The sequence below is a fragment of the Sporothrix schenckii genome (genome assembly GCF_000961545.1).
Source record: "Sporothrix schenckii 1099-18 chromosome Unknown Cont42, whole genome shotgun sequence".
NCBI lineage: Eukaryota > Fungi > Ascomycota > Sordariomycetes > Ophiostomatales > Ophiostomataceae > Sporothrix > Sporothrix schenckii.
Genome location: NW_015971143.1, coordinates 1248188 through 1272223, shown reverse-complemented (window position 1 = coordinate 1272223; position 24036 = coordinate 1248188). Strand labels below are relative to the sequence as shown.

The 24036-nt window shown below is 57.2% G+C and overlaps 12 protein-coding genes across 12 annotated transcripts; 6 read left to right on the top strand and 6 right to left on the bottom strand.

The window, feature by feature from the left end:
- Nucleotides 1-415: 415 nt before the first annotated feature.
- On the top strand, nucleotides 416-1120 carry SPSK_01950 (uncharacterized protein; the record flags this gene model as incomplete). Its single annotated transcript, XM_016728848.1, has 1 exon — nucleotides 416-1120. One exon carries the CDS (start codon nucleotides 416-418, stop codon nucleotides 1118-1120), a length of 705 nt encoding a protein of 234 aa, XP_016589928.1.
- Nucleotides 1121-1782: 662 nt separating this feature from the next.
- SPSK_02044 (uncharacterized protein) lies at nucleotides 1783-2164 on the bottom strand (the record flags this gene model as incomplete). Its single annotated transcript, XM_016728940.1, has 2 exons — nucleotides 1783-1977; nucleotides 2060-2164. The coding sequence occupies 2 exons, from the start codon at nucleotides 2162-2164 to the stop codon at nucleotides 1783-1785; spliced, it is 300 nt and encodes a 99-aa protein (XP_016589927.1).
- Nucleotides 2165-2891: 727 nt separating this feature from the next.
- SPSK_01793 (uncharacterized protein) lies at nucleotides 2892-4079 on the top strand (the record flags this gene model as incomplete). Its single annotated transcript, XM_016728695.1, has 2 exons — nucleotides 2892-2929; nucleotides 2996-4079. The coding sequence occupies 2 exons, from the start codon at nucleotides 2892-2894 to the stop codon at nucleotides 4077-4079; spliced, it is 1122 nt and encodes a 373-aa protein (XP_016589926.1).
- A 734-nt stretch (nucleotides 4080-4813) lies between these two features.
- SPSK_01385 (uncharacterized protein) lies at nucleotides 4814-8722 on the bottom strand (the record flags this gene model as incomplete). Its single annotated transcript, XM_016728300.1, has 4 exons — nucleotides 4814-7413; nucleotides 7512-7929; nucleotides 8020-8530; nucleotides 8586-8722. The coding sequence occupies 4 exons, from the start codon at nucleotides 8720-8722 to the stop codon at nucleotides 4814-4816; spliced, it is 3666 nt and encodes a 1221-aa protein (XP_016589925.1).
- A 561-nt stretch (nucleotides 8723-9283) lies between these two features.
- On the top strand, nucleotides 9284-10048 carry SPSK_01931 (uncharacterized protein; the record flags this gene model as incomplete). Its single annotated transcript, XM_016728829.1, has 1 exon — nucleotides 9284-10048. One exon carries the CDS (start codon nucleotides 9284-9286, stop codon nucleotides 10046-10048), a length of 765 nt encoding a protein of 254 aa, XP_016589924.1.
- A 73-nt stretch (nucleotides 10049-10121) lies between these two features.
- Nucleotides 10122-11201, bottom strand: SPSK_01823 (zinc-type alcohol dehydrogenase-like protein; the record flags this gene model as incomplete). The annotated part of the gene is made up of 1 exon (XM_016728723.1): nucleotides 10122-11201. The coding sequence occupies one exon, from the start codon at nucleotides 11199-11201 to the stop codon at nucleotides 10122-10124; it is 1080 nt and encodes a 359-aa protein (XP_016589923.1).
- A 362-nt stretch (nucleotides 11202-11563) lies between these two features.
- On the bottom strand, nucleotides 11564-12670 carry SPSK_01814 (Ser/Thr protein phosphatase superfamily; the record flags this gene model as incomplete). Its single annotated transcript, XM_016728716.1, has 1 exon — nucleotides 11564-12670. The coding sequence occupies one exon, from the start codon at nucleotides 12668-12670 to the stop codon at nucleotides 11564-11566; it is 1107 nt and encodes a 368-aa protein (XP_016589922.1).
- Nucleotides 12671-12936: 266 nt separating this feature from the next.
- Nucleotides 12937-16318, bottom strand: SPSK_01405 (uncharacterized protein; the record flags this gene model as incomplete). Its single annotated transcript, XM_016728320.1, has 3 exons — nucleotides 12937-15679; nucleotides 15876-15947; nucleotides 16125-16318. The coding sequence occupies 3 exons, from the start codon at nucleotides 16316-16318 to the stop codon at nucleotides 12937-12939; spliced, it is 3009 nt and encodes a 1002-aa protein (XP_016589921.1).
- Nucleotides 16319-16760: 442 nt separating this feature from the next.
- SPSK_01488 (uncharacterized protein) lies at nucleotides 16761-19202 on the bottom strand (the record flags this gene model as incomplete). The annotated part of the gene is made up of 1 exon (XM_016728400.1): nucleotides 16761-19202. The coding sequence occupies one exon, from the start codon at nucleotides 19200-19202 to the stop codon at nucleotides 16761-16763; it is 2442 nt and encodes an 813-aa protein (XP_016589920.1).
- A 700-nt stretch (nucleotides 19203-19902) lies between these two features.
- On the top strand, nucleotides 19903-20955 carry SPSK_01838 (uncharacterized protein; the record flags this gene model as incomplete). The annotated part of the gene is made up of 1 exon (XM_016728738.1): nucleotides 19903-20955. The coding sequence occupies one exon, from the start codon at nucleotides 19903-19905 to the stop codon at nucleotides 20953-20955; it is 1053 nt and encodes a 350-aa protein (XP_016589919.1).
- A 554-nt stretch (nucleotides 20956-21509) lies between these two features.
- SPSK_01959 (uncharacterized protein) lies at nucleotides 21510-22187 on the top strand (the record flags this gene model as incomplete). The annotated part of the gene is made up of 2 exons (XM_016728857.1): nucleotides 21510-21929; nucleotides 21951-22187. 2 exons carry the CDS (start codon nucleotides 21510-21512, stop codon nucleotides 22185-22187), a joined length of 657 nt encoding a protein of 218 aa, XP_016589918.1.
- Nucleotides 22188-22434: 247 nt separating this feature from the next.
- SPSK_02021 (uncharacterized protein) lies at nucleotides 22435-22907 on the top strand (the record flags this gene model as incomplete). The annotated part of the gene is made up of 3 exons (XM_016728919.1): nucleotides 22435-22462; nucleotides 22549-22619; nucleotides 22704-22907. 3 exons carry the CDS (start codon nucleotides 22435-22437, stop codon nucleotides 22905-22907), a joined length of 303 nt encoding a protein of 100 aa, XP_016589917.1.
- Nucleotides 22908-24036: the final 1129 nt, after the last annotated feature.

Genomic DNA, 24036 nt, shown 5'->3' with positions numbered 1-24036 from the left:
TGGCGCCAGCAGCGCTGTAGCTAAGCTTGTTCATAAATTTCAATTGACACAATGCTGGCATTACCAATCGAGCTTTCCACGCCGTGAAGGAGCACAACAAGACACTGCCGTTCTGAATAACATCCCACTATGTACGGTGATCAACGGTGTCCATGCATTCCTGTTCAATGGCACGTCTCAAAGTTCAGATACCATGGTTGGAGATGTATAAATAAATCCAATCTCACGTCTTCAACTCCACTGTTTTCCTTCTGTTCTCCTTCCTTTCCCTCCTTTTCATCTTGTAAATACATATCTCACCACCAAAAAATACCCAAACAACATTGACCCACTCACAACAGACATCTTCGTCACCCTTTTTCACTCAAGTAAGTCATCTGCACCACCCAACTTTCTCAGCGCACATCATCTCAATATGTTCGGCATGTTCAAGAAGAAGCAATCCAGCGGCAGCAGCCGCCGGCGCTACCAGCAACCTGCATTCCCGGAAAACTTTGCCCCGGACTTTACCGTGCGCCCTGGCGACTCGTACATTGCGGCGGCCTCTGCTGCTGAGGATTATCTGGCCGAGACGGACTTTGTGATGCGCCACGACCATACCTCTTACGACGCTTCGCAGCCTTTCCAACCAGACTTTGCCAAGCGTCCGGGCCACACGTACAATGCTGCTCAGCCCGCCTCCAGTTTTTCTTCTTATGATACTGACTTTGCTCCTCGTGTTCAGGATAGCTACAACGCCGGCCAGCCTCTGACGGACTACAACACCACCGGTTCTGGTATATACGCCCAGCCCACTTCTCTCTCGTTTGCGCCCATCCCGTCCTCAGATCCAGCTCCTGGTCTCCACCGCTCCAATGTCACCCGCAAGGCTTCGACGTCGTCTCACCGAAGTGGCCACCACTCTTCTCAACGCCACTCCCATAGCAACTCTTCTCGTTCAGAGGGCCATGCTCACTGTGACTCGTCTTCCCGTCATAGCCCGTCTTCACACTCCTCGTCCTATCACAAATTTCACTCCAATCACCACCAGGCTTCCTCTTCTTCTCACCGCCGCCATCGGGAGCCTCACCATTCGTCGCAGCGCCACACGCAATACTACGACTGTGTTGAGTACCAGTAAATAGCGCCGCATGAAATAGTGATGGATCACACGTAGGTACACCCCGATGCCTTACAATGCATTCTTTGTTTCATATATTTTAGCTTTGATATCAATCTTGCACTGCACCTATCTACGCTCTTGAGAGACTACTCGTTCCTTTGTCATATTCACTATCTCCAAATGTGAAGCACTATACCGCATGTTTTGTTTTGTTTCGTTAAATAAAAAAAAATTAAAAAGGGAAACAGATATTTAAGTTTCCAATCAGCAAATTGACGGTACTTTAAAACTATGAAGTAATGCGAACGCAAATAGAAAACAATAATAACGTATCGTATTACTCCAGGTGACTCTCCTCTTTGATTGTTCATTACGATCCAGCATGTCATCCTTTACGATCCTTGATGGCAAAAAAAAAAATTGAATAACATGACTTAAATGAATAAAGGACTCGGATGTGAGAAAATATATTGAGAAACAAACCTCCGCAAAAACAAATGAACAACAGTATTCCTTTTCAGTGTGGAGGACAAGTGGAAAATGTTTGTAAGTACAGCAAGGACAAAAGGTTGATACTAATAAAAACCACTGATAGTCCGATTTATACCGGCTCGCCAGTCTCCAACAACATAGGTATTAAACTCAGCCCACAAACAGACGCTTATTTCCCTCCATAATCTTTACACCTTCGTTTTTTCAATCTCGGCGAGCGTCTTATTAACTTCATCTTGGAACTCAACCGTTTGCTTAGCCAGATCGTCTATGTGGTTCGCAAACGTGGCCGCCAATTCTTCCAGTTGTTTTGTGCCCGCCTCGAGGCCTCGAGTCGTATCGTCTGTGGTCGGGATCGGCGCCTCATTAGACGCTGTTGTTGCCTATGGAGTGGGAATTGGAGAATAGTTAGCACTTCATGCAGGAATAGATTAGCATTGAATGAAAGCATAGAGAACGACATACACCGGCATCTTGAATTTGTCCGTTTTCCAGTCTATGGCGGTCGTAGTCAATGTCTGGCGAGACAGCGTCTGACTTGGAGGAGGAAGTATTTTGAGTATTGGACATTTTCGAGGACTGTTTGTAAGTAAATGAGAAAGGATATTATCAAGGTCAGGTATTCAGTTGGGTAGGAGTGAAAACGTGTTGAAAAGGGGTACACCGATTTGTTTTGTGAAAAAGGGTGCACGTGGGATGGCAGCTTGGACAGAGGAAGGTATGACTATCAAGCAGAGATGAAGACGTGCCTGCTTACACGGCGCGAATAATGGAGGTGATTGACAAAATATTTGGCGGAAGGTTGAAACTGAACATTGAGAGCGAAAGGGAGAAAATCGAATTGAGAGAGTGTCAGGGAAATAAATAGTAGAGAGAAGAATTGGAAAACAAGGTGGAGGACTTGCACAAGTTGTTTTCATACGTATCTGCAGGTCCCTGGCGGCCGCGCGCCTTCTTTCCTAAATGCACGTAGTCCATACCATTTTGAGGTTTTGTCGAGCAGTAGCTGTTCGCTCAAAGAGACAATGCCACTATTCCTTTCCAAGGTGACTTTTGAAAGTCACCCGTTTCGAGGGAAGCCTTGCACCCCAAAGAGGAAAGGTCCAAAATAAAGCTGTTTTGTTTTGCATTCCGTGCGCTATTTTAGATCTCCCGCTGGCAGGCAGCCCTACTGACCCACAGCGGCTCACAGCCTTTGCCAAGGGTCGGCGTTCAGGACGAGTTTTCTCTGCAAGCACCTGCTAATGTGGTCATCTTCCAACATACTACTCGCACCCGACGGACAGAAATCGCCAAAATGGAAGAAGAGACGGATATGAACAGTTGGGAGGATGGGTGAGTATGCACATAGTGCGATTACCATGGTCTGCAACGTTAATTCTAACCTACTTCTTGTCGAAGGCAATCCAGTGGTGAACCGCCATTGTTGAGTCAGGCTAGAGAACAGCTCGAGAAGACGGAGGCCTACTATGCAGCAATCGAATCGGTACTACAATCGACAAGAATACCTTGTCCTGGACGCCGTGCCAGAAAGGCCGATGCGAGGCAAAAAGAATGCATAGACAAACTCCTGACAGTGGCTCTCGAATGGGGTCACGAGGTCATTGTTGTCAATAAGTGGTATCTCTCATCCCCTCGCGTCTGTCAAGACTTACGCGCACTTGCAAAGCGGTACTACCTAGATGAAATTCGTCCGCTGCTCAACGGCCTTCTCTACCAGGACCACAAGTCGACAGAACCGCACTGCAAAACTCGGCTGTGCACTGGTCTCGAGGCTCGCCATTTGGTCGCGATTCGACGGTACATGAATGGTACCATCGAGATTCCTATGATTGCAAGCATCGACGATCTGCCACTCTCAGACCAAATATATTACGAGATGAACAGCTCGGGGTTTCTACAAAAATCCAGTCACAAAAGACTTATAGAGTCAAAGGCTGCCAAACACCGGCTGAAATGTGCAAAGGATGCCCTGAACTCTGTCATCACTTCTCTCCGACTGGAATCTCAAAATAAAGTTTTGATTCATATGGCAGAGACATTCGAGGCCCGGAAAGAAGTTGACGAACTAAAGTGGCTAAAGCATCGTTGGGATCGAATGCCTTTATGCGAATATTCCGTCACACCGATCCGGTATGGCACGAAGGGTCCATGGCATATGGCCATAGTCAATGCCAGAGACAATATTATTATTCTACACATTTCAGAATCAACCGAGAGCGTTCCACAAATGTTCTTAGGGTTGCCCGGCTCCCAGGTCTATCACGTTCGTCCGGCCGTGTCAGCATCTAGCATCGGCGGTGTCATCCACTATATGACATTCTTCATATCCGCACCAGACCAGTTCATCGCGAATCTGAAAGAGAACCGAAGTCCTGAATTTGGCATTACGGTCCGGGGTGTGTTCAGTGAGGCTGATGGAGTGTCTTTGATAAGCGAATCGGACCTTGCTAAGTATCTGTTGGGTAAAACAGGGGACTGGTAGCGGGCGATGGTTGTATGGTGTTTGGATGCGATTGGGCCACAATAACCACGTTCAATTCGATTTGTGTTTTAGAAAACAGGTAGTAATTCAGTCTTTTGTCATTTCCCATCCCAGAAAGACACCACGGTTGCCAATTTCTTCATCGATACGCTGGCAGCTAGTAACGCCGTCGACTCCAATTGTCAACCCGATCTCATGTTTACTGGCTCCCGATAAAACAGGCTGGGCCTCTGGTACGATGAATATTTCCGACAGAGGGAGGAGTGAGTTCAGCAAGCTCTTTGGTAAGGTTGTTTCATCAAAGGATGCCGAACAAATACATGTTCGGTATGGTGCCGGACAGGGACGTGTAGCAATAGAATAAGGATGCCGGGGATAAGCCACAGATAGACCACAAAGAAGCCGGCAAGGTGTTGCTTTTTATTTCATGGTGTATCAACATAGGCGACAGTGATGCGTTTGGTGGAGGTAGGCGAGATCGTTATTTGCTTGTCGTTTTATACTCCGCGGGCGGGAAGGGATACACCGGGAATATTGAGCTGGCGGTGCTGAATACTTGCCGCCGTCCAAAGTTAGGATCTTGTCCTACTACGACAATGCGTATATCGTTGTCCTCTTCCTGTTGATATCATATGCTCCCACTCGTAGCTAACAGCCGCGTATCTGTTTGTTCCTGCCCGAGATCAGTCATAAATTTGTCCATTGGAATTGTCATATGCTAATGTCTTGGGAATTTATTCAATCGAAACAATCTGTCCATAGTCACTCTTTGTTGTTGCCGAGAAAAGAGTCGTCCTACCATCGCCGAGAAAAAGGGAGCACATATCCTCATCACCTAGTTGGGCTGCCATTTGAAAACACCGCTGCTTCTCATCTCTGGACAGCCCGTGTTCTGCACCAGCTTCTCGTAGCAGTATTTGTGCCGAATCATACGCATGCCGTGAAGCGCAAGAGTACGAGTTCATAATGATTCGTAACAATACCGAGCACTGCTGGTGGTCTGTCTGATGCACGCCTTCTTTGAAGTGGCGAACCAAAAGTCGGAACATGGCAGGATTGCAGTTGCCAGATGCCAGGTGGAAAACGTTCTCGCCGCGAGAGTTTCGGTATCGGAGGTGTGCCTCAATGCCCTTCTGCCCCAATAAATATGCCACGACATCAACATGGTTGCCTAAGACGGCTTCTCCAATCGACTGATGGGCCGCTTTACCAACAACGCCAAATTTATACTCGCGATGGCAGTCACGTAGCAGTTCGGTCCGGAGCGCTTCATTTTGCTGAGCGCCAGTCATCAGCCGCTCAAGTATCGGCATGCAGCCCCAGCCAGCCGCCGAGCAGAGAAGCTCGTTGCCCCAACGGTCCTGGACCATACTATCCAACACGCGGCTGACAAAGTCAAATATTGTGTCCCAGTCTTGGGCCAGTCGATCGGAGGCAGCCCATAGCTTCATGACAAGTCTGAAAAAGTCAAGAGTCTGCAGCTGTTGGCAAACTTGTCCACCTGTGAAAAGTATTCTGAGTCGAGACCGGTCACCCGACAGGATAATTTGCTCAGCAGCCCTCATAGCCGTGTCGGGGAAAAAGTTGCCGTCATCAAAGTCGGCCGTTTGGATCATATGCCGCAGCATGACTTTTGAGCCAAAGAGCGCGTTAATTCCAAGAGGGTCGTACCGGCTGCTATCGAATGGGAATCTTGGCTTGAGGGTGCACCCAGGGCGACAGTTTTGTGTGATCCAATTGTGCAGTCGCATCGAGCCGGCTTGACACAATGTCTCTATCTTCCCTGGCGTGGGAGCAAGTGTTGCGGTGCCATAATGGTCCAGCCAGTGGCACGAAGCGTAGGTAAAGAACTCGCCAAACCCACGGCCGATGGGATCGAAGCGGATCATGTTTTCTTCAAAGGACTCCCAGGTGCAACACGGATCATAGTCAGTCGGTTCATTGCTATCGCCGAACAGGTCGAAATCCTGTGGGAGCTCGTCAATGATCAATTGCTCGTCGGTGAACAGATTTTTGCTGCCAATGTCGTCCAATAGAAGATACCGAACGCAGATATCCATCAAAGCTGCCCCAAGGCTTGCGATCCGCTGTTGAATCAGCAATTCATTTGCCGTCGTGGGGATGGGAAGGCCTTCCAAGCCAGGCTGACTTGTAATCCATCCATATATGATAAATTCATATACCGACTTGTGTGCAAGTGTCACTTGGCGTTTGTTGACATCAGAGAAATCGACATGAGAAATAAATGGCTGTATCAGACCCAGAATCCGTTGATGGTCAACCTGCTGCGATAGGGCAGCCACAGTCGTGAGCCCTTCCTGTGAGACACCCATTGCGACGGCCCACGCGAGTTCGAGTACGCTCAGCGGTCGTCTGCTGACAGCAAGGACCTCCAAAGCGGTTGTGGCAAGTTTCTGGTTGTCTGGGTCATTCGCCGTGTACCGAGAAAATATGTTGACGTAAAGCTCGGAGAGCTGCCCGGGCGGGGGGATGTTCTCCAGGAACGCCCGCATCGGGGCAATTGCTCTGATCCTACGGACTTCGATGAGCTCAATCACCATCCTTGTCCATATTGCGCTGCCTCGTGCCAGGAGCGATAGTTTCTCGGAAACAAGGTCTTTCACGTCCTTAGCCAAAAAGTGCAATTGCCTCTCGACCAGCTTTCTCACAATTATGCGATCTCGCTCGGCATTAGACACCAGGTAGATCCTAGCCGTTTCATTGAGTCGCACGAGGATCTCCTCTTCGGGCCGCGTAGACAACAACACCTTGAGACTGGGGGTTTTCTGCGAGAGAGCATTCAGCGATTCGAGAACGGTGTTGCGAGAGGCTCTGTCGCACTCGTCGAGGCCGTCGATGACGATGAAGAGTGGACGGTCGAGCGATTGTACGGTCTGGTGCAGAAACTCTTCGAGTTTTTTGGTGTTTTTCGCCGGGTCGTAAATGCCGGACACCTCCGTCCGCTTGTACCACTCGAAGAATACCCGTTTCAAGCCGGACAGCTGTGCGAGGAGGGATAGAATAAGTGTAGCGAAAATATGGATAGCCTGGCCCGTCTCGTCATCCCTACAATAGTGGTAGCAGATCTTGGGACGCGGCAATTGTCGCTCGTTTCGTCGACTCAGCTCGTCTATGAGAAAAGCCATAGCAACCGTCTTTCCTTGTCCCATATCGCCGACGATGGCCAACTGCTCGGAACCGGAGGCGGCGTACCAGCGGATGAACTTGGTGTCTTTGAGTAAGAGCTCGCAAGCTTGGTCGGCACAAACATCCCGCAAAGACGCATGTTGCTGGCTTTGGCGACTGATCTTCCCGCTGTCGAGCCACCGAGAGACTAAGACTATAGTTAGATGCGACAGGTATAATTTTATGTTGGTAGTGACGATCGAACCAAAGAAAATAAATAAATAAATAATAAATAAAAATACATACTTTCCTGATCATATAACATGGCTCGAATGTCTTCCACAATCTCCCATGTCGCCTTCTGAACCAGACGTCGGAGATTGTCGGCCTGTTTCAAAAAGTCATTGACGACTTTCGGCAGACGGCCATGCTCCAAGACCATTTTCATCACCAGCTTCGCTCCTTTCTTGGTCAGGATCTCAAACGCGGCGCTGTAGAATTCCAAGAGTTTCCGATAGACGGACACGAGCGCCTGCAAAACGTCAGAAAGGCTGCATACCATTACGTGGAAATGAACACCGCCCTCGTAACCGACCTTGTATATATCCGTCTTGTTTGTCTTCTGCCCAAGCGTATCGCAATCGTCAATGTAGGAGATCTGCTCCAACATATCCCCGATTTGCATGGCAAACTGGGCGTCGGCAGTCGACATGCTAATAGCAATCTAGGCCGGCAGGCGTTAGTACTCTTAACACTCGAAATTCGAAATGGGGCGGAAAGAACGAGGCATGTAGCGCCCGTGAAACGGACCCACCGCCGTTACGCTCCGGACGACGCCAACGACGGTACCTGCAGTAGGCTCGATGCTCGCCAGAGGGGCCGCTAGATCTAGCGCGAGCTTGAAATTCTCTAGCGGCACTTGAAGGGAACGCAAGTATCTCACACCCCTCACGAATGCGGAGTCCTTTGAGGACTCCTTATCCATCTCCTCGAGCTGTCTGAACAGTTGCGAGACATTGTCGCCCTTGAGAATCGCAACGTTCACGTCTTCGCCAAGGCTGTTCACCGCTTCACGATATGCCGCGCTCCAAAGATCAGCGCCGTCGCCACCGCTGACGTCGGTGTCAGCGCCAAGTGGCTCACCACTGACAAGGGGATCCTGCTTGGCGCCGCTTGTGTAAAGGACCGCATGCAGTGTGTTTCGGTCGAGCTGCTTTTCACTTGTGGTATCACCGGTAGTGCTTCGGTCCTGGGCAGGATCCGCAGTGGACTCCAAAGACAGAGACACAATCGTCAAGGTGGCATTCTGTGAACTTGCGTCCGAACTACTTCACGGATCAGAAAGGCAGCATATCTGGCTGGGAGCTATATGTCACTCACCTGGCTGCAATCGCCCCGAGAGCCGAAGTAGATTCATAATCCTCGTTTTTGGACCGGTTTCGAGATCTGCTCCGAATCCGCAGGTGCTCGCGTATTCTGTGTCGAAGACCAGAATTGTTCCTAGTCGAAGAAGACATTGTGGCTATTTGGAGAGTATGGTTGTACGTGAGGTAATATTGGTCTCCAAACATAAGCACGTATGGCTGGGTGACCTTGTCTTGCAGTGAAAGGTACAAAGAAGGGGAGGGGATGGAAGCTATCTCCACGGTAGGAAATTGCGGCCCGTTCCGCTCCGTCCAGTACAGGGCACCGCTACCCCGCCCTTTCCTACCCCTCCCTCCATTCACACCTGAGGAAAGTTTCCGTCTTACTTTGCAATTTTTTCGACTTATTCCACATGTTTCTGCTGCAACCTGAACGGATCTTGCGAACTAATACTTCTTATTCACCGCCAAGGAAGACCCCAAAGTTCCTATTATTATTTCGCTATTGGTATTTACATTAAAAGAGCGGACTTATGCATCAGCTCTGCTCATACAAATGATCACTGTCGGCAGAGACCTTGACGCTTGACGCAGCGTTCTTCCACAAAGAACTCAACGTTTGATACCGCAATTCCGCCCTCTTCGGACAACAATTTAACTTGCCATGGTCTCCGGGCATCAGAAAAAGATGGGTCATGCTCCGCATAGCACACCATGGCATCCATCATAGACACCGCACTGACATGTCTCCAGCACACCTCGTCGTTTCTTAGCATACCCCGCGAAGTTCGCAACGGCATCTACCGGCGCGTGCTCGTTCTGCGCCATCCACTCCATTTGTTTCAAAACAACGGTTCAACGGTACCGGGGCCATTGGAGACATTTGCGCCGGAGAAACCTGCCCGATGGCTTGCACTACTCTACGTCAACCGACAGGTACACGCCGAGGCTAGCGAGGTGCTGTACGGACTGCATCATTTCCGTTTGGTGGGCACGGCGCAGAACCAAGCGCAACTCCTGTGCACCTTTGTGAACAGTATTGGGCCGGGCAACGCAGGCGCGGTCTCGCATTTGAGCATCAACTTTCCAGCAATAGAACGCGTCGTCGGTGTTGAAGGGCAGCTGGGTAGACTTAGACTCGCGCTCACAGGTGATGGCCAGAGCAGTCTGGCGATTTTGCGGGAGAAATGTCCCAATCTCACGATTCTGGAAACGCTTGTCTATACCCACGGGTCCCAAAGTCTGCTGTATGCAGGCCATGACAGCCACGACGATCTTGACGACCAGTCCATTCGAGAGGCATTGGCACACGTGGATGTGCAGCTCAAACTTATCTCGTCACTACGAAAAATCATTGTCCGATTCTATAGCGGACCCCTTGCGCCCTCTGTGGTTGCAGCGATGCAAGGCTTTGGCTGGGATGTCTACCGGGGCGACAGAGCGAAGCTGGACACGCAAGATGCGGGGAGAACATTATAATATTTACCATGGACGACAGCACAAGCCTGGGCCGTGTTGGCGAGATGATTTGTATAGTTATTGCTACCACTTCCTACCGAATTTGGATTACGACTTTGGAAAAGTGCTTTTGCTCCTCGACACGCTTGTACGCGGCAACTGTGTCCGCCAGAGGGAACGCAACGTCGTCCAGGGCCGGGTGGACATTGTGCCGTTCACAAAAAGCGACCATGTCCCGAAACATGGCCTTGGAGCCGAGGACGACACCACGAACCGTGCAGATGGTCCACAATGCGGCCAGCATGTCGACCTTGGTGTCGGCGCTGGTGTTTCCTGCGTCGAGGACGCCGACCAGCGAAATGATGCCGTCGGTTCGGATGGCCTGGAGCGACGGGCCGAGCGTGGCCACGGCGCCGCCAACGTCCACAACAAAGTCAAACCCGCGGCCGTCGGGCGTGAGTTTGCGTGCGGTGGGTCCCCAGTGCGGGTCGGTCTTATAGTCGAGGACGTGGGCCGCGCCGAGGGCCGTCAGGCGCGCCACCACGTCGGCTCCCTTGCCCGTCGTGGCCACCACGGTCGCGCCCGCGGCACGGGCCAACTGCAGGGCGGCGATGCTGACGCCGCCCGAGCCCTGCACCAACACCCAATCGCCGGCCTGGACCGCCCGGCCGCGCAGGCCAAAGAGGGCATTCCACGCCGTCAGCCCCGAGCAGCCGAGCGTCGCCGCCTCGGCAAAGGACATGTTGCTGGGCATGCGCACGAGGCTGTCCTGGGCAAAGACGGCCTCGTGGGCCAGCGTGCCGTCCCGCGCCTGGCCGAGACCAGCCGAGATGCTGTCGAGGCGCGGCAAGACGCCGTCGCCGGTGACGGAGTGCACCATGTGCGGGAGGACCTTGTCGCCGGGTCGAAATGCAGTGACGTTGGATCCCACGCTGTGGACGACACCGGCGCCGTCCGACCCGGGCACGGTGCCGGGCGTGGGCTGTGTGGCCGGGAGGCTGCCCTTGGCAATGGCAATGTCGCGATAGTTGAGCGAAGCGGCGTGCATGGAGACGCGGACATCATCCGGGCCGAGCTCTGTCGGTTGTGTCGCAGGGTCGGGTCCGTACACCAAATTGTCGACGCCGCCGCGGGGGCCACGCAACGTCCACCGCATGTTTCGGAGCGAGGCCATTTTGATGGTGCTGCAGGTGACGCTTGAAGGTGAATTTACGCTTGAAGGTGAAATTGTAATGTCTCCCTGTGATCCACGTCTCGTTCTTGGACAGACCGGACTTAATGTGGTCGGTCGGAGTTAGGTTGGTTCATACGAACAGGGTAAACTTTCCCAAACGCCTAGCTTGATGGCTTGAAGAAAGCTGAAGTGGGACGGACTGGAGCTTCAGGCACCGCTTTGTCCATCTTCCTGGTAGATTTATGAGAACAGCCTCCATGAGTGATGTCGGACATAAATAAACCGTTAAAATAAAAACAATGCTCGCTGACACAAATCATATCGTGTAGTGGTCGTCTTCGTCTCCTCCTTCATTGTTCGTCCTACTCGATGAGGAGGACCTTGGCCGGGTCGAATTTGGGCGCGCCGGCGCCCGCGTAGCCCCGCTGGTTGGCGAGCAGGCGTATGGGCGGCGCACCAATGGCGTCGCGGGCGACAAGAAAGTCGCAGTTGTAGTGCGTGTGGCCAAACGCCCAGGCGCAGACGCGCGGCGAGCGGAAGCACGGGTCGTCGAGCAGGTCGGTGGCAAAGGCGCTGGCGAGGGCGTCGTCGCGGGCGGCACCGTGCCGCGGATCGCGGGCGCGCGCATCCCCCGTCGGGCTCCAGTGCGACACGATGACGATGCGCAGGTCGGGGTCGCCGTGGCGCTCGATGGAGGTGACGGCCTCGTTGAGCCACTGGCGGTCGCGCTGGTGGGCGGCGTTGTGGGCGGCGACGTCCCAGCCGGCCGTTAGGCGGAAGTCGTTCATGCCGTCCTGCACGGGCCGCGCGCCGAGCGGCGGCACGTGCGAAAACAGGCTGCAGCCGAGGACGACGACCTTGTGGTGGCCGGGCCCGGGGCCGGGTGGCGGCAGGCGGTAGGCCTGGCGGTCCATGACGACCAGGTCGCCGAGGCCGCGATCGCCGGCGTCGCGGCGCGCCGTCACCTCGTCCTCGAACTGCTGCAGGATCTGGCGCGTGCGCGGCCACGACGAGTGGTACGCCTCGTGGTTGCCCGGCACAAAGAGAATGGCCTCGAACTGGCGCAGGTGCCGCGCGAGGAACGCGGCGAGGGCGTCGCGGTGGCGCGCGACGAGGCCGATGTCGCCCAGCAGCGCGAGGACGGGCGCATGCGGTGTGATGGTGTATGCGTCATAGTCGTCGTGGATCTCGAGGTGGAGGTCCGACACGATCTGGAGGGCCATGGCGCCGGGCGAGGCCATGTCGGCGTCGGTTGCGCAGCGAGCGTCTGGCGACGTTGGCGGTGCAGCAGGTATTGTGTGCGAGGACGAGTGAGACGAAAGACGCTGGGAGTCGTTGTGGGAGGGCCAATCAGCAAGCGAGTCCTGGCCCGGCTTGCTAGGCAGCCTTGGGTGCCTGCTGGGGGGGTCGTGGCGGAGGCCGACGGGGACATGCTGGCCTAGTTCCATAAACGAGTTTAATTGTCTCATTGTGTTGACTGTGTCGGCTGTTGGAGTATTCTGTAGTATTTGTTTGATTATTCAGAGCACACGGTATTGACGGGTATTGAAAAGCGCAACCAAAAGCCAAAAGACTAGCAAACAAAGAGACCAAAGGAAACAGAACGCCAAATCAACCCAAAAAGTCGCCTCGAGGCAAACGACGGCCATCCGTCATATATCTTTATTTCGTCATTGTGTCCCTGTCCATTCACGATTTCGCCAACACGAACCAGTTGCCCCCAAATCACCCCAAATCACCCCAATGTCGCGACCCAGTCCATGTTCTCGGCCCACATGGCCGGATCGGGCCCTGTGCCAAAGAGGTCCGCGCCCCACAACGGGTCGTGGTCCCAGCCCTCAAGGTTCCCCAGGCCATAGCTAATGTCGGCCACACTGCCAAGGCCATTGCCAATGCCCCCCATGCCAGGAGCACCGCCCGCCGCAGCACCAGCACCAGCGCCCATGGCGTAGCCCATGTCGGGGGGCAGGCCAGCGGCCGCGACTGCGGGCATTTGCGCGTCGGGCTGTGTCTGCGGTTGTGTGTGCATGGGCGTCGACGACCCAAAAGCCATTGATGCCGTGTGGAGGGGCAGTTGTGTCTGCGACGGCGGGGTCTGTTGTTGTTGGTGTTGTTGGTGTTGCTGTTGCTGATGCTGATGCTGCCCCGGTATATTCGTCATGTACATGTGCTGCGCGTACGGTGGATACGGACTGAATGTCGGTTTCGGTCGCTGGGGCGGCTGCGCGATGGCGCTGGTGGTCGGCGTGTGGGTGTGCTGGGTGGTGCGGGAATGGTGGTCCATGGTGCCGCCACCGGCCGCATTGCCCGCAATGCCCGCATTGCCCACATTGGCCGCGCCGACCGCACCGCCCGCACTGCTGGCCTCGCTGCCGGCGCCCCCAATCGCACCCGCCGTCGCGCCGTCTAGGTACCGCCCCACCTTGAAGCGCATAATGGCAATCTTGCGCGCCGTCAGGTCCCAGACGTTCATGCCGCGCGCGACCGAGTCGCCAAACTTGGCGGCGCCCGCGGCCCGCATCTCGCGGTTCGACTGTTCAAACCGGTCCCAGATGGTCGTCAGCGTCGCGGGGATGTCGAGCTGCAGGTCGGGCTGCAGGCGCATGTGGTCGCGCAGGCGGGCGACGGCCTGGAGCAGCGACGGGTCGCGCTGCAGCTCGCGGGGGTCCATGCCGGGGATGAAGGCAAAGGGCATGCTGGAGACGGGGCCGCGGCCACCCGGGCCGGCGATGCCGGCGATGCCAGAAATGCCAGAGACGCCAGGTTTGGTGGCAGCAGCGCCTTGGCCCGGCACGAGACGATGGCTCGGGTCGCGCAAGTCCAGCGTCGGCGTGGATGCGGATGCGGCGTGTGTCGTCGCCGAGGCCGGCTCGGCCGACGCTGGCGTTGTACTATTTGAAGACGCAGGCGTATCCACCGCCGCCTTGTTCAAGGCCGGCCCGCGCAGGTTGGCATGCGCCGGCCGCGTCGGCCCAATCAGCCGCGCCCAGCGGCTCAGCATGGTGATGCCGTAGATGAGGTGGACGTACAGCGGCAGGGGCAGCCACTGGTAGATGTGGATGGACACGGTGAAGAACTGGTCGAAAAAGGCCGTCAGGGCGGTCCGCGCGCGGTACAGCATGTCGAGCGCCGTGGCCCGCGTGGGCGACGACGCCGCCGTCAGCGCCGACGTCAGCGACGACGACAGCGTGCGCAGCAGCGGCAGGTCGAGCAGCGGCGGCTCGTAGAGGCGCAGCGTGAGGGCGCGCGCATGGCTCTCGACCACGGCGTGCGCGCGCACCGCGGGCGCCAGCGACGCCAGCAGCTGGTCGAGCTCGCTCTGAAAGGCAATCTTGTACGCGGCCTTGGGCGCGCGGGGGTACGCCGGATACGCCGGATACGCCGTGCCGTACAGGGCCTCGTCGGTGTCACCGCCACCGCCACCGCCGCAGCCCGCGTCGTCGCGGCTATTGCACGCGCCCACCTTCTCGGCCAGCTGCTGCATGCGCACCAGCGCCACGAGCGTCGCGTCCGACGACGCGTCCGCGGCCGCCTCGAGCTCGTGCAGGCACTGCCGCATGTACGGCGTGAAGCGCATCGGCTCCGACTTTTGGAAGCACAGCGCCACGCTCGACCGCAGGTACCACAGGCCCAGCAGCGCCCGGCGCTCCTCGTGCGTGCGCGGGCTCGGTGGGTTCGGGTGCAGCACCATCAGGTCCGTGCGCTCCGCAATGCGCGCCGGCTTGCCCAGGCCCAGGTCGCCCACCAGGCTCGACGCCAGGTGCAGCAGGTTGCTCAGCTGCGAGTGCATCATGCAGTGGTGGTGGTACCACGACAGGATCGTCAGCAGGCCCTGCAGCAGATCCAGCGACCGCTCCGCCCGCAGCAGCATGTAGTCCGACAGGTGGTTGATCAGCTGGAACATGAGGCCCTGCATCGACCGGTAGTTGTCGACCGACGCCACCGTCTTGATCGACAAAAACAGAAACGGCCGGTCGACGGCGAGCTGCGCGGCCGTCGCGGCCTCGGGCAGCACGACGATGGGCACCAGCGGCTGCATCTTGGTGCGGAACTTGTCCAGCAACACCGCGTCCGACTCGACCGCGTCCGTCACCGTGTCGCCGATTTCCGGCCGGCAGATGCACGCCGGCGGCGCAAACGAATTGTACGTTGCCGGGATGGTCGCCGGTGTCGTGTTGGGTTCCGTCTCGCGGCGCACATCGCGCGGTTGGCGGTCGCGGGCGTGCCGCTCGGGGTAGTCGTCGCGAATGTTACTGATGTCGGGCGACGGCACCGACATGGACGAGGGCGCCGACGGCACGGACGGAACAGAGGACCGGTTGTCGGGCGAGTCGGCGGACGCAGAGTCTGTGTGGCCGGCGGTGGACGGTGCGCCGGTCGACACGCCGGCCGCGGCGGCGACGCTGGTCGACAGCTCGCCCGTCGCGCGCAGGAGATCAACCAGGCCGTTGAGGCGTTCTTCGAGCTGGGCCGTTTTCCTGTCGAGTCTGTCAGTAAACGCGAACTGCACGAGCCATTGGAGACGGACTTTTCACGATGCAAAATGTCCGAATGGCGGGGAATAGCCATAAGCAACGGGGAGTCGACGATCCACGGCATGTTCACAAAACCCCAATATTGGTTTATATTGGCGACTAACAAGGGCAAAACAGCAAAACAAGCGAATTCACGTACGATGGTTTGCTAGCCCGCTTCTTGCGAGGGCGGTGGACCTGGTCGGTGCAGTCCTTGAAGAGGCGCTCACATCTGTCATGTTAGCAGGTAACACGAGTATGAATGCAGTGTGTTGTCCTATGCTGTACTGATCTCGTTTTGGACCTTTTTGAAGGCACACATACAACGACCCAACAAGATCCAATATCAGAGCAACGACGGGAAGAGTAAATAATTTTCACACTCAATAAAAGACAACGACACACATACCGGTCACACTTGGAGCCCGACTCTTCATTCGAGCGGATGCATTTGGCTTTGGCGGCCGCACACGACGCACAGGCGGCGCCCCATTTGGCCGTCGTCTTCGTCCGGTCGTCGCCAGACGAAGCGGCAACGCTGCCAGCACGTCCAACACCAACACCAGCCGCCGCCGACCGTGGAGATGTGCTGCCGAGCGGCATGGGAGGGAGCTGTGGATAGACAACGAGGAGGAAATGGAAAATAACAGTGGATTGAATCGCCGGACCGGGGTGTTCGCCACAGAGTGTCCGGCAAGCAAATGCAGCTGAAACAGTGACCACAGCCGCAAAATACAATCAATCTTCTTTTCTCAGAGTCGCATGTGTGTACAAGGGAAAGGTTGGGGACGGTTGGTGGACGATGGGCGATGCCAGTTGAAACGGACTTTCCGACGAGAGTCACGCCGGAGTACTACGGACATTATATCACGTGCCGGGATGACAAAACATACACAGCAGCAGGACACGGCGAGTCCGGCGATTTCTATAAAGTCCGACGCCCCACACCAGCAAGCTGTCAAACCAATAGCTCCATTAGCTCCACAAGCTCCACGAGCTCCACGAGCTCCACAAGTTCCAGATGGCCCGTCAACGTCCCTTCCTTCTATGCCTGCGCCCCCTCGTCATCCTCGTTGATGACACTGACGTCCTCGGAGAACCCCGTCACCATGCGAAACCCTAGCCGCGCCGCCGCACCAAACGCGTCCGCTTCGCTGTCGTGGCCCAGCGCCCGGTGCGCCTCGCCGCCCATGGCCAGGGCGCTGACGACGTGCACCGTGTGCAGCGGCATCCCCGGCTGGCTGTACATATGGCTGCCGTCGTCGTGTGCCGACGGCGACGGCACGCCGTACCCAAAGCATCGCAGCGTCTGGGCCGCGTACTGCAGCACCTTGGCGTGCCGTCGGCGGCATCGGTGCGCGCGCAGCAGCCACATGGTCGGATACACGAGCCCCAGGCGTGGCTGGCCTGGCTGGCCTGGCCGGCCCGGCCCAAATGTCACATCATCACCACCACCATCACCACCACCACTAGCCGTCGCAGCCGCCGTAGCCGCGGCTTCGTCCGCGTCGTAGCTCACCACCATTTGCTTGGCCAGCCGCTCCATGGCACGTACCGCCGCGTCCGGTGGGAAGCGCTGCGGTGGGTGCTTGTTGGCCAGCTTCTCGACGGCCTGGAGGAGGGACCGGCGATGCGCGTGGCCCGCCCGCGCGGCGTCCGTGGCGTCTGTCGCGGCGTCGACGCGGCACAGCGGGCACGCGCACACGAACCCCCAGCCGGCCTGCAGCTCGGCCTGCCGCGCGCGCACGTCGGCCTTGACAGGGACGTACTGGTGGAACAGCTCGTCGCCCGCGCGGATCGGCCGCGTGGCCCGGCTGATGAGGACGTCGCCGAGGAACGCGCGCATTGTGTTGGGCACGCAGCTGTGGTTGAGGTACGACGCGTGCTTCCACACGCCCTTGGCCAGCAGGCGGTGGCTGGGTCCGTGGCCGGGTCCGCGCCCGCGCCCCGGCTCAGGCCGCGTGTCGTCGAGCGTGGCGAGGGGCGCGCTGAAGCAGTTGCGCACGCGGATCGTCTCGGCCAAAAACACATCGACCACCGGCACGCCGTCGACCAGCGTGCCTTCCCGCCCGGACCGCACCAGGTCCCCGCCGTACAGCGGCTGCAGCACCTCGGCCGCCACCAACGGGTTGTCGCACATGTGCCGTACCATGGTCGCATACAGCGCCGCCGACGCGCGCGCCGGCTCCAGGTACTGGCTGGGCATAAAGGCCGCCTTTTCGACAAACACAATGTCGCCCGCCGCCATGTCCTCCGTCGCAAACAGCCCATTGCCGTGGAAGGCGGACCGCCGCACCGCCGTCTTGCGCAGAAAGCTGCCCCGGTCCAGGTGCACCTGCACCGGGTTCGTCTGCAGGCTCAGCGACGCGTACATGGCCGGGAAGTCGTACGCCTCGTCGGTGCCCTCCGTCTCTTCCCGCAGGCGCGCCAGGCAGCGGTCCGACTCGCGCTGCAGCGCCGCGTCTACGGTCGACGAGACACTCGCTTGTGCGTCCAGCGCCTTAGCAAAGTACGCCCGGCTCGTCTCGTAGTGGCACAGACCGTAGGCCGCCCGGGCAGCCGTGTAGTAGGCGCGCCAGTCCGTCGCCGCATGGCCCGTGCACGACGCCAGGGCATCGTCGCGGGCGCCGTCGTAGCGGCCCAGGAGCAGATTGACACCGGCGCGCTTTGCGTAGACACCGGCCGTAAACGTAGATGCCGTGCCGCCCGTGTCCTGCGCGTCCGTGTCCTTTGCCGCCGCCACGGCCTCCGTGTAGCAAAACGCCGCCGTCGGCAGGTCGCGCTGCAGAAACGCCATGTCGCCGGCAGCACGCCACTCGTGTGATGTCTTGTCGAGCGCCGCGCGGCTGTCGGCCGGCAGCTGCAGCGCAGCCGGCACCAGCGGGTCGTCGAAGCGCAGCAGCACCACGTCCGACGGGTGGTCCACGCAAATCATGAAATCCGCCGCCGACGGCCCCACCTCGTTGCGCTTGTAGTACGGCTCCTTGACCGCCACCACGCACCCCGCCGGCAGGTTCGACAGCAGCGACGTGTCGCTGTGGTTGTACACCGCCAGCTTGTCGGCGTCGCCCGCGGCGTCCACCACCACCGACACCGACCCGACGCCGCGGTAGGCCGCCGTCGCCGCCTGCACGACTACCATGCGGCCGCGGTGGTGCGTCTCGATGCGCAGCGCGGCCAGCGGCATCACGTCCAGCTCGCGGATCGACTTGTACGACGCCGGGTACGCTTCGGACAGAATGACCTGCTTGACCGGGCGGGCTTCGTTGTCGCCCGTTGCCGGATCCGGCATTGTCTTGAGGTGTGCATTGTGGCGCTTGACGAGCGTCTTGCGCGAGTGGCGTTTGGGTGGAAGCTGGCCGACGAGAGACGAAGCGCTGTCGCCTACATTGCCAACATCGCCAACATCGCCCGTTGTAAAATGGCTACCATTGTGCAGCTGCAGTTGCTGCATTGGCGGCAGAGGTGCAACTGCGTCGACTGCCATTGTGATTGTGCAATTCGTGATTTGCAGCATACTCAGATGGCACGCATTGGAAGCTGCTCAAGTCACCATGTTAAGTAAACTTTGGTCGTCCACTCGCATCGTCGCGGAAAGGTGTCATTTCGGACGTCGTCCTCCGTCGAAACCCCCATTCCGTCGTTTCTGGGTGACGGTTGTCTGTGATAAATTAATGCGACGAATGCGGTAGCGAACGGGACACTATGGGCCGCAGTGTCCAATATAGCCGTGCAGGGACGAGCTCAGATGAGGAGCGAGTGGGTTGCCAGCAGCATTTGCATTGGAAAAGCCACAGAGGAGAGAAGCAAAGAAAAAAAAATTAACAAAAAAGTAATGTATCTTCCCCTGGATACAATTCCCAAAATCCCAGAATTCAATAGAGTTGGCGCAAGTCTGGCGCATCGCCAATTGGCCATCTGGCTTCCCCAACTACCCCAATTCTGCGGATGTATTCGTCCAGACGCCTGGGTTGGCCTTGTACCCCAACTTGACGCTTTTTCAATTCTCGGAATCATGGCGCCGCACAACTGACTCCTGCGCGCGATCTGTGTGCTCGGATCTCCAGTACGCGGTCTATATAATTTGATAAAATCTTTCCAATACAGCGAATTCATAATGAGATTCCCATAATCCAATAATCCAATAGTCCAATTTTCCACCTTATCCCACTCGCCTTCCACCCACAATGCCGGTCAAGATCCCAACACGCAGGCTTGGCCGCGACGGCCCAGAAATCCCCGCCGTCGGTTTCGGTCTCATGGGCTTGAGCGTCGCCTACGGCACGCCGGGAACGGACGACGAGCGCCTTGCCCTCCTGGACCACGCCTGGGACATTGGCGCCACCAACTGGGACACGGCCGACTTTTACGGCGACAACGAGGACTTGCTGAGCAAGTGGTTCCGCCTGCACCCCGAGCGCCGCGCCGACATCTTCCTGGCCTCCAAGTTCGGCCTTGGCTTCGGCATCCGCCCCGACACCAAGGCACCGGGCATCACCATCTCGTCGACGCCCGCGCACTGCCACGCCAGCTGCGAAGCGTCGCTGAAGCGGATGGGCGTCGACCACATCGACCTCTACTACATCCACCGCGTCGACGGCGTCACGCCCATCGAGTCGACCATGGCCGAGCTCGCCAAGCTGCGCGACGAGGGCAAGATCCGCCACATTGGCATCTCCGCGCCGTCCTCGACCACCCTGCGTCGCGCCCACGCGGTGGCCCCCATCGCCGCCGTCCAGGTCGAGTACAGCGTCTTCTCGCTCGAGATCGAGGGCCCCGAGAGCACCGACCTGCTCAAGACGTGCCGCGCGCTCGGCGTCACGACTTTTGCGTACTCGCCCATTGGCCGCGGCTTTCTGACGGGGCAGATCCGCTCGGCCGACGACTTTGGCCCCCAGGACCTGCGCCGCGCCGTCCCGCGCTTCCAGGGCGACAATTTCGCCAAGAATCTGGTCCTCGTCGACACCATGGCCGACATGGCCGCCACGAGGAACCCCCCCTGCACGCCCGGCCAGCTGGCCCTAGCGTGGCTGCTGGCCCAGGGCGACGACATCATCCCCATCCCGGGCACCAAGAAGATCCCCTACCTCGAAGAGAACACCGCCGCCGGCACCATCCAGCTCACCACCAATGAGGTCGCTGCCATCCGCCGCATCGTCGACGACATTGGCGTCATAGGCGACAAGATGGGCCAGGGCATCCTCGCCGACTATGGCGACACGCCATCACTGGAGGCATAATACCATAATAGAATAATATCGCGGGGTTTTGGTATGTGTGTTCATATGTACATAGTCATTGCTGAATGATGAATCGCGTTGGCCGTCGAGTCCAACCAATGTCTTCACAGGCTGTTTTTCATTTCGGTGAGAGTCATTGCCGTCTTCATAAAATCACCAATCGTGTTGAGCAACGACGTGCTCGCGGGCTGCAACACCGATTCGGGGTCGTAGCTCAAGATGGCAATGGGCGTCAGCCCATTTCCGGCCGCCTGCATCGGCGGGAGCCCGTGCGCAACGAGCGTTGTCAGCAGCTTCATCGTCGTTGCGAGCTCACGGGCAAAGCGGGGCAGCGGCTTGTCAGGAACATTCGCGTTGGACCTGCTCTTTTCGTAGTCAACCATCTGCAAGTTCCACAGCCGGCAAATCTCGTGTAGCGCCGTCCAGTCTTTCATGCGCTCCGGGCTCTGCTGGTGCCAGTTGATGTGCGGATTTTTGCTGTGGTCGGCCAGATAACACTGGTATTCGACATCGTCGTCTCTTTTGCTCGCGACAAAGGTTCCTTCGACCTGAATATGCGAGTACGGGCCCGAAAACACTTGTTCGATGTTTTCCAGAACCTTGTCCATGAACAACATATCAGCGCGTCGGACCGCGTACACGATATAACGGTGGAGCTGCACGCTCTGGGACTTGTTCACGTCGTCGCACAGCAGCAGCATGGCCAGCGTCCGGCGGCCGACCGACTCGGCACCCGACGTCCAGGAAGGGAACTGGCTCTCGGGTGCAGGACCGTCGTACTTGGACATGAGTCGAGCCTCTTGGCCGCTGCCGCTCCCGAAGGCTTCTTTGAGTATCTCAACATAACTAGACGCGACGGGATAGGCCATGCCAGATATGGTAACGCGGTCAAGCAAAATCTCAATGGTTGTTGGGGACACAATGCGCTTCCAGTTGCGCCACATGTCCAGCGAAGGATCGGTGGCTGCGCCCGTGTATATCATTTCCACGTCTAGTGGTGGGCCCGGGCGGACCTGTGTGTTGCGCTGCTTCGCGTTCACTGTGCTGCTGTCCAGCTTAGCATCGATGTCAGACGTGTCAGGATCGCGCAGGCGGGGCGGTGCCCGGAGGCTGGCACAATCCGCAACTGCACCGCGCAAACCGAGTTCTGTCATGTTGACTTCGACGCTACGTACATAGCCATTGTCATCCTCGTCGAATGGCTCCACAGTTCGCTTGCGAAGATACGTTAACGGAAGGCAGTCCAGGTAGACGTCCATTGGTGTGGCCCAGAAGTAGACACAGCCACTGGGTGGATAGGCCGAGCCTTGCGCGTAGTAGCTCAGCGAGGACGATACTGGCTGGTAGGGCCTGTGCTTGCCGGACAATGTGCACAGGGCCATATGGTTGATATTCGCGCCTGCCCGGCAGCACCGCTCGATCCAGTCTTGGACTACTGCACCCCTTTTCCGCCGCGCAAAAACTTGGACGGCGGCAAAAATGGGAATGTGCGTGGCATGTGTCGTTGGTCCGTACTTTTTGAAATCCAGCGTGGGCCCGTCGATATCTGCCCCGTGCTCGAGTAGAAGGGAAAAAATGTTTTGCGCATCACAGAGTATGGCAGCCGACAGAGGCGAAAGTGGTGCCCCGTGTGGTCCGCATCGTTCTGGACGATCCACAATGGGGTATGTCAACGGGGCTTCGGTGCTAGCAGGCCCTCCGCTTTTTGCTTTTCGGTCTGCGACTGAGTTGTCAACATCAATCTCCAGCGATGGTTCGGTCATCTCGGTGTCGAGGTTTGTCTGCGTATCGTTCGGCTTCGCTTCATCCAGCAGAACTGCGTTGCCACTGTTACCATCACGTCCAGCCTCTCTCGCTGTAGTATCCTGACGCCGCAGGCGCAAGCGATCCTGGAGCAGGATGAACTGGACGATGGGCAGATCATTGTCGGACCGGATGAAGCGCGGCAGTGAATGGACAATGCTGGGCTCAACCCGAAATGAAAATCGGCCTGTGTCAAAGTAGTACTTTAGTACAGCGAGCTTGTCCTGCTGTTGTTTCTCGGTCTTGGTCGGCAGGGACACCATACGCCGCGCAAAGGTGAATTTTTGCTGGTGCCAGGCCGTGCGGAGATTTTCCAAGTCAAAGTTCGCCTCGCTAATGTCCTTTTCGGACCGTGGACACAGCCCAGGGTCCAGTACGGCGCCCAGCTCTGTGAACACACGCATGGTCGTCTCGATGTCGGGCGAGCGTTTCAAGACGGCAACCAGCGTGGACCGTGCTTTCAGGATGGTCGCCGCGTTCCTGCCTCGCCCACGAGAGCCGGCAGTCATGTTTCGCATGACAACGGTGCCACGAAAAAAAGACGGTGACGCGCCGTACACGTCGACGAGGCGGCGGACGATGTTGTGCTGGGCGTTGCAGATGGCCCAGTCCATGGCATCGTCCCGTGCGGCCTTGGAGCGGAAGAGTTCCAGTTCGACGTGGGAGTGCAGGCTCTTGCTGCTTCTCATTAGAGACACCACGTCGACCGTATTGAGCTCGTCGAGGACGCTGCGCATCAACTCGGGCGGCAGCAAGCCAAAGTAGCCGCTCATAGTCGGAGTGCCCATGGCGGGGCGGTGGGGTGGCGAGGCAAGCTCGCCAGTTGTTGCTTCGGTATGTGAGAGATGGCGCGTGTGTCTTGGGGTGGACGAAGGAAGACAACAATGAAAAATGTAGAGAGCGCGTGGCGTTTTGTGGGATGTGGAAAAGGGGTATCCAAACAAGGATTACAAAGGAAGGTGCTGTGAAAATTTATGACAAAATGGCAAGAGCGATTGTGTAAAAGAGCTGTCGTTGTTCAGATAGAATGCCCCACTTTATTCTTAGGAAAGCACGGTCCAGGTACATCGTGCGGCGGCAGAGTAGATCTTAGCGTGCTTTTGCTGAGACGCCAACGCCTGAATGTTCCTTGTGAAGACAACGACGCCACAATCATGGTTGAGAGCAGCGCAAATGTCGATGCTACAAGTATACATGGAACGTATGTCGTACCTCACCTAGTTCTACCGTTATATTTTGTTTCGTTCTCTCAACGGCGGGTCTCAAAAGTCGGTAAAA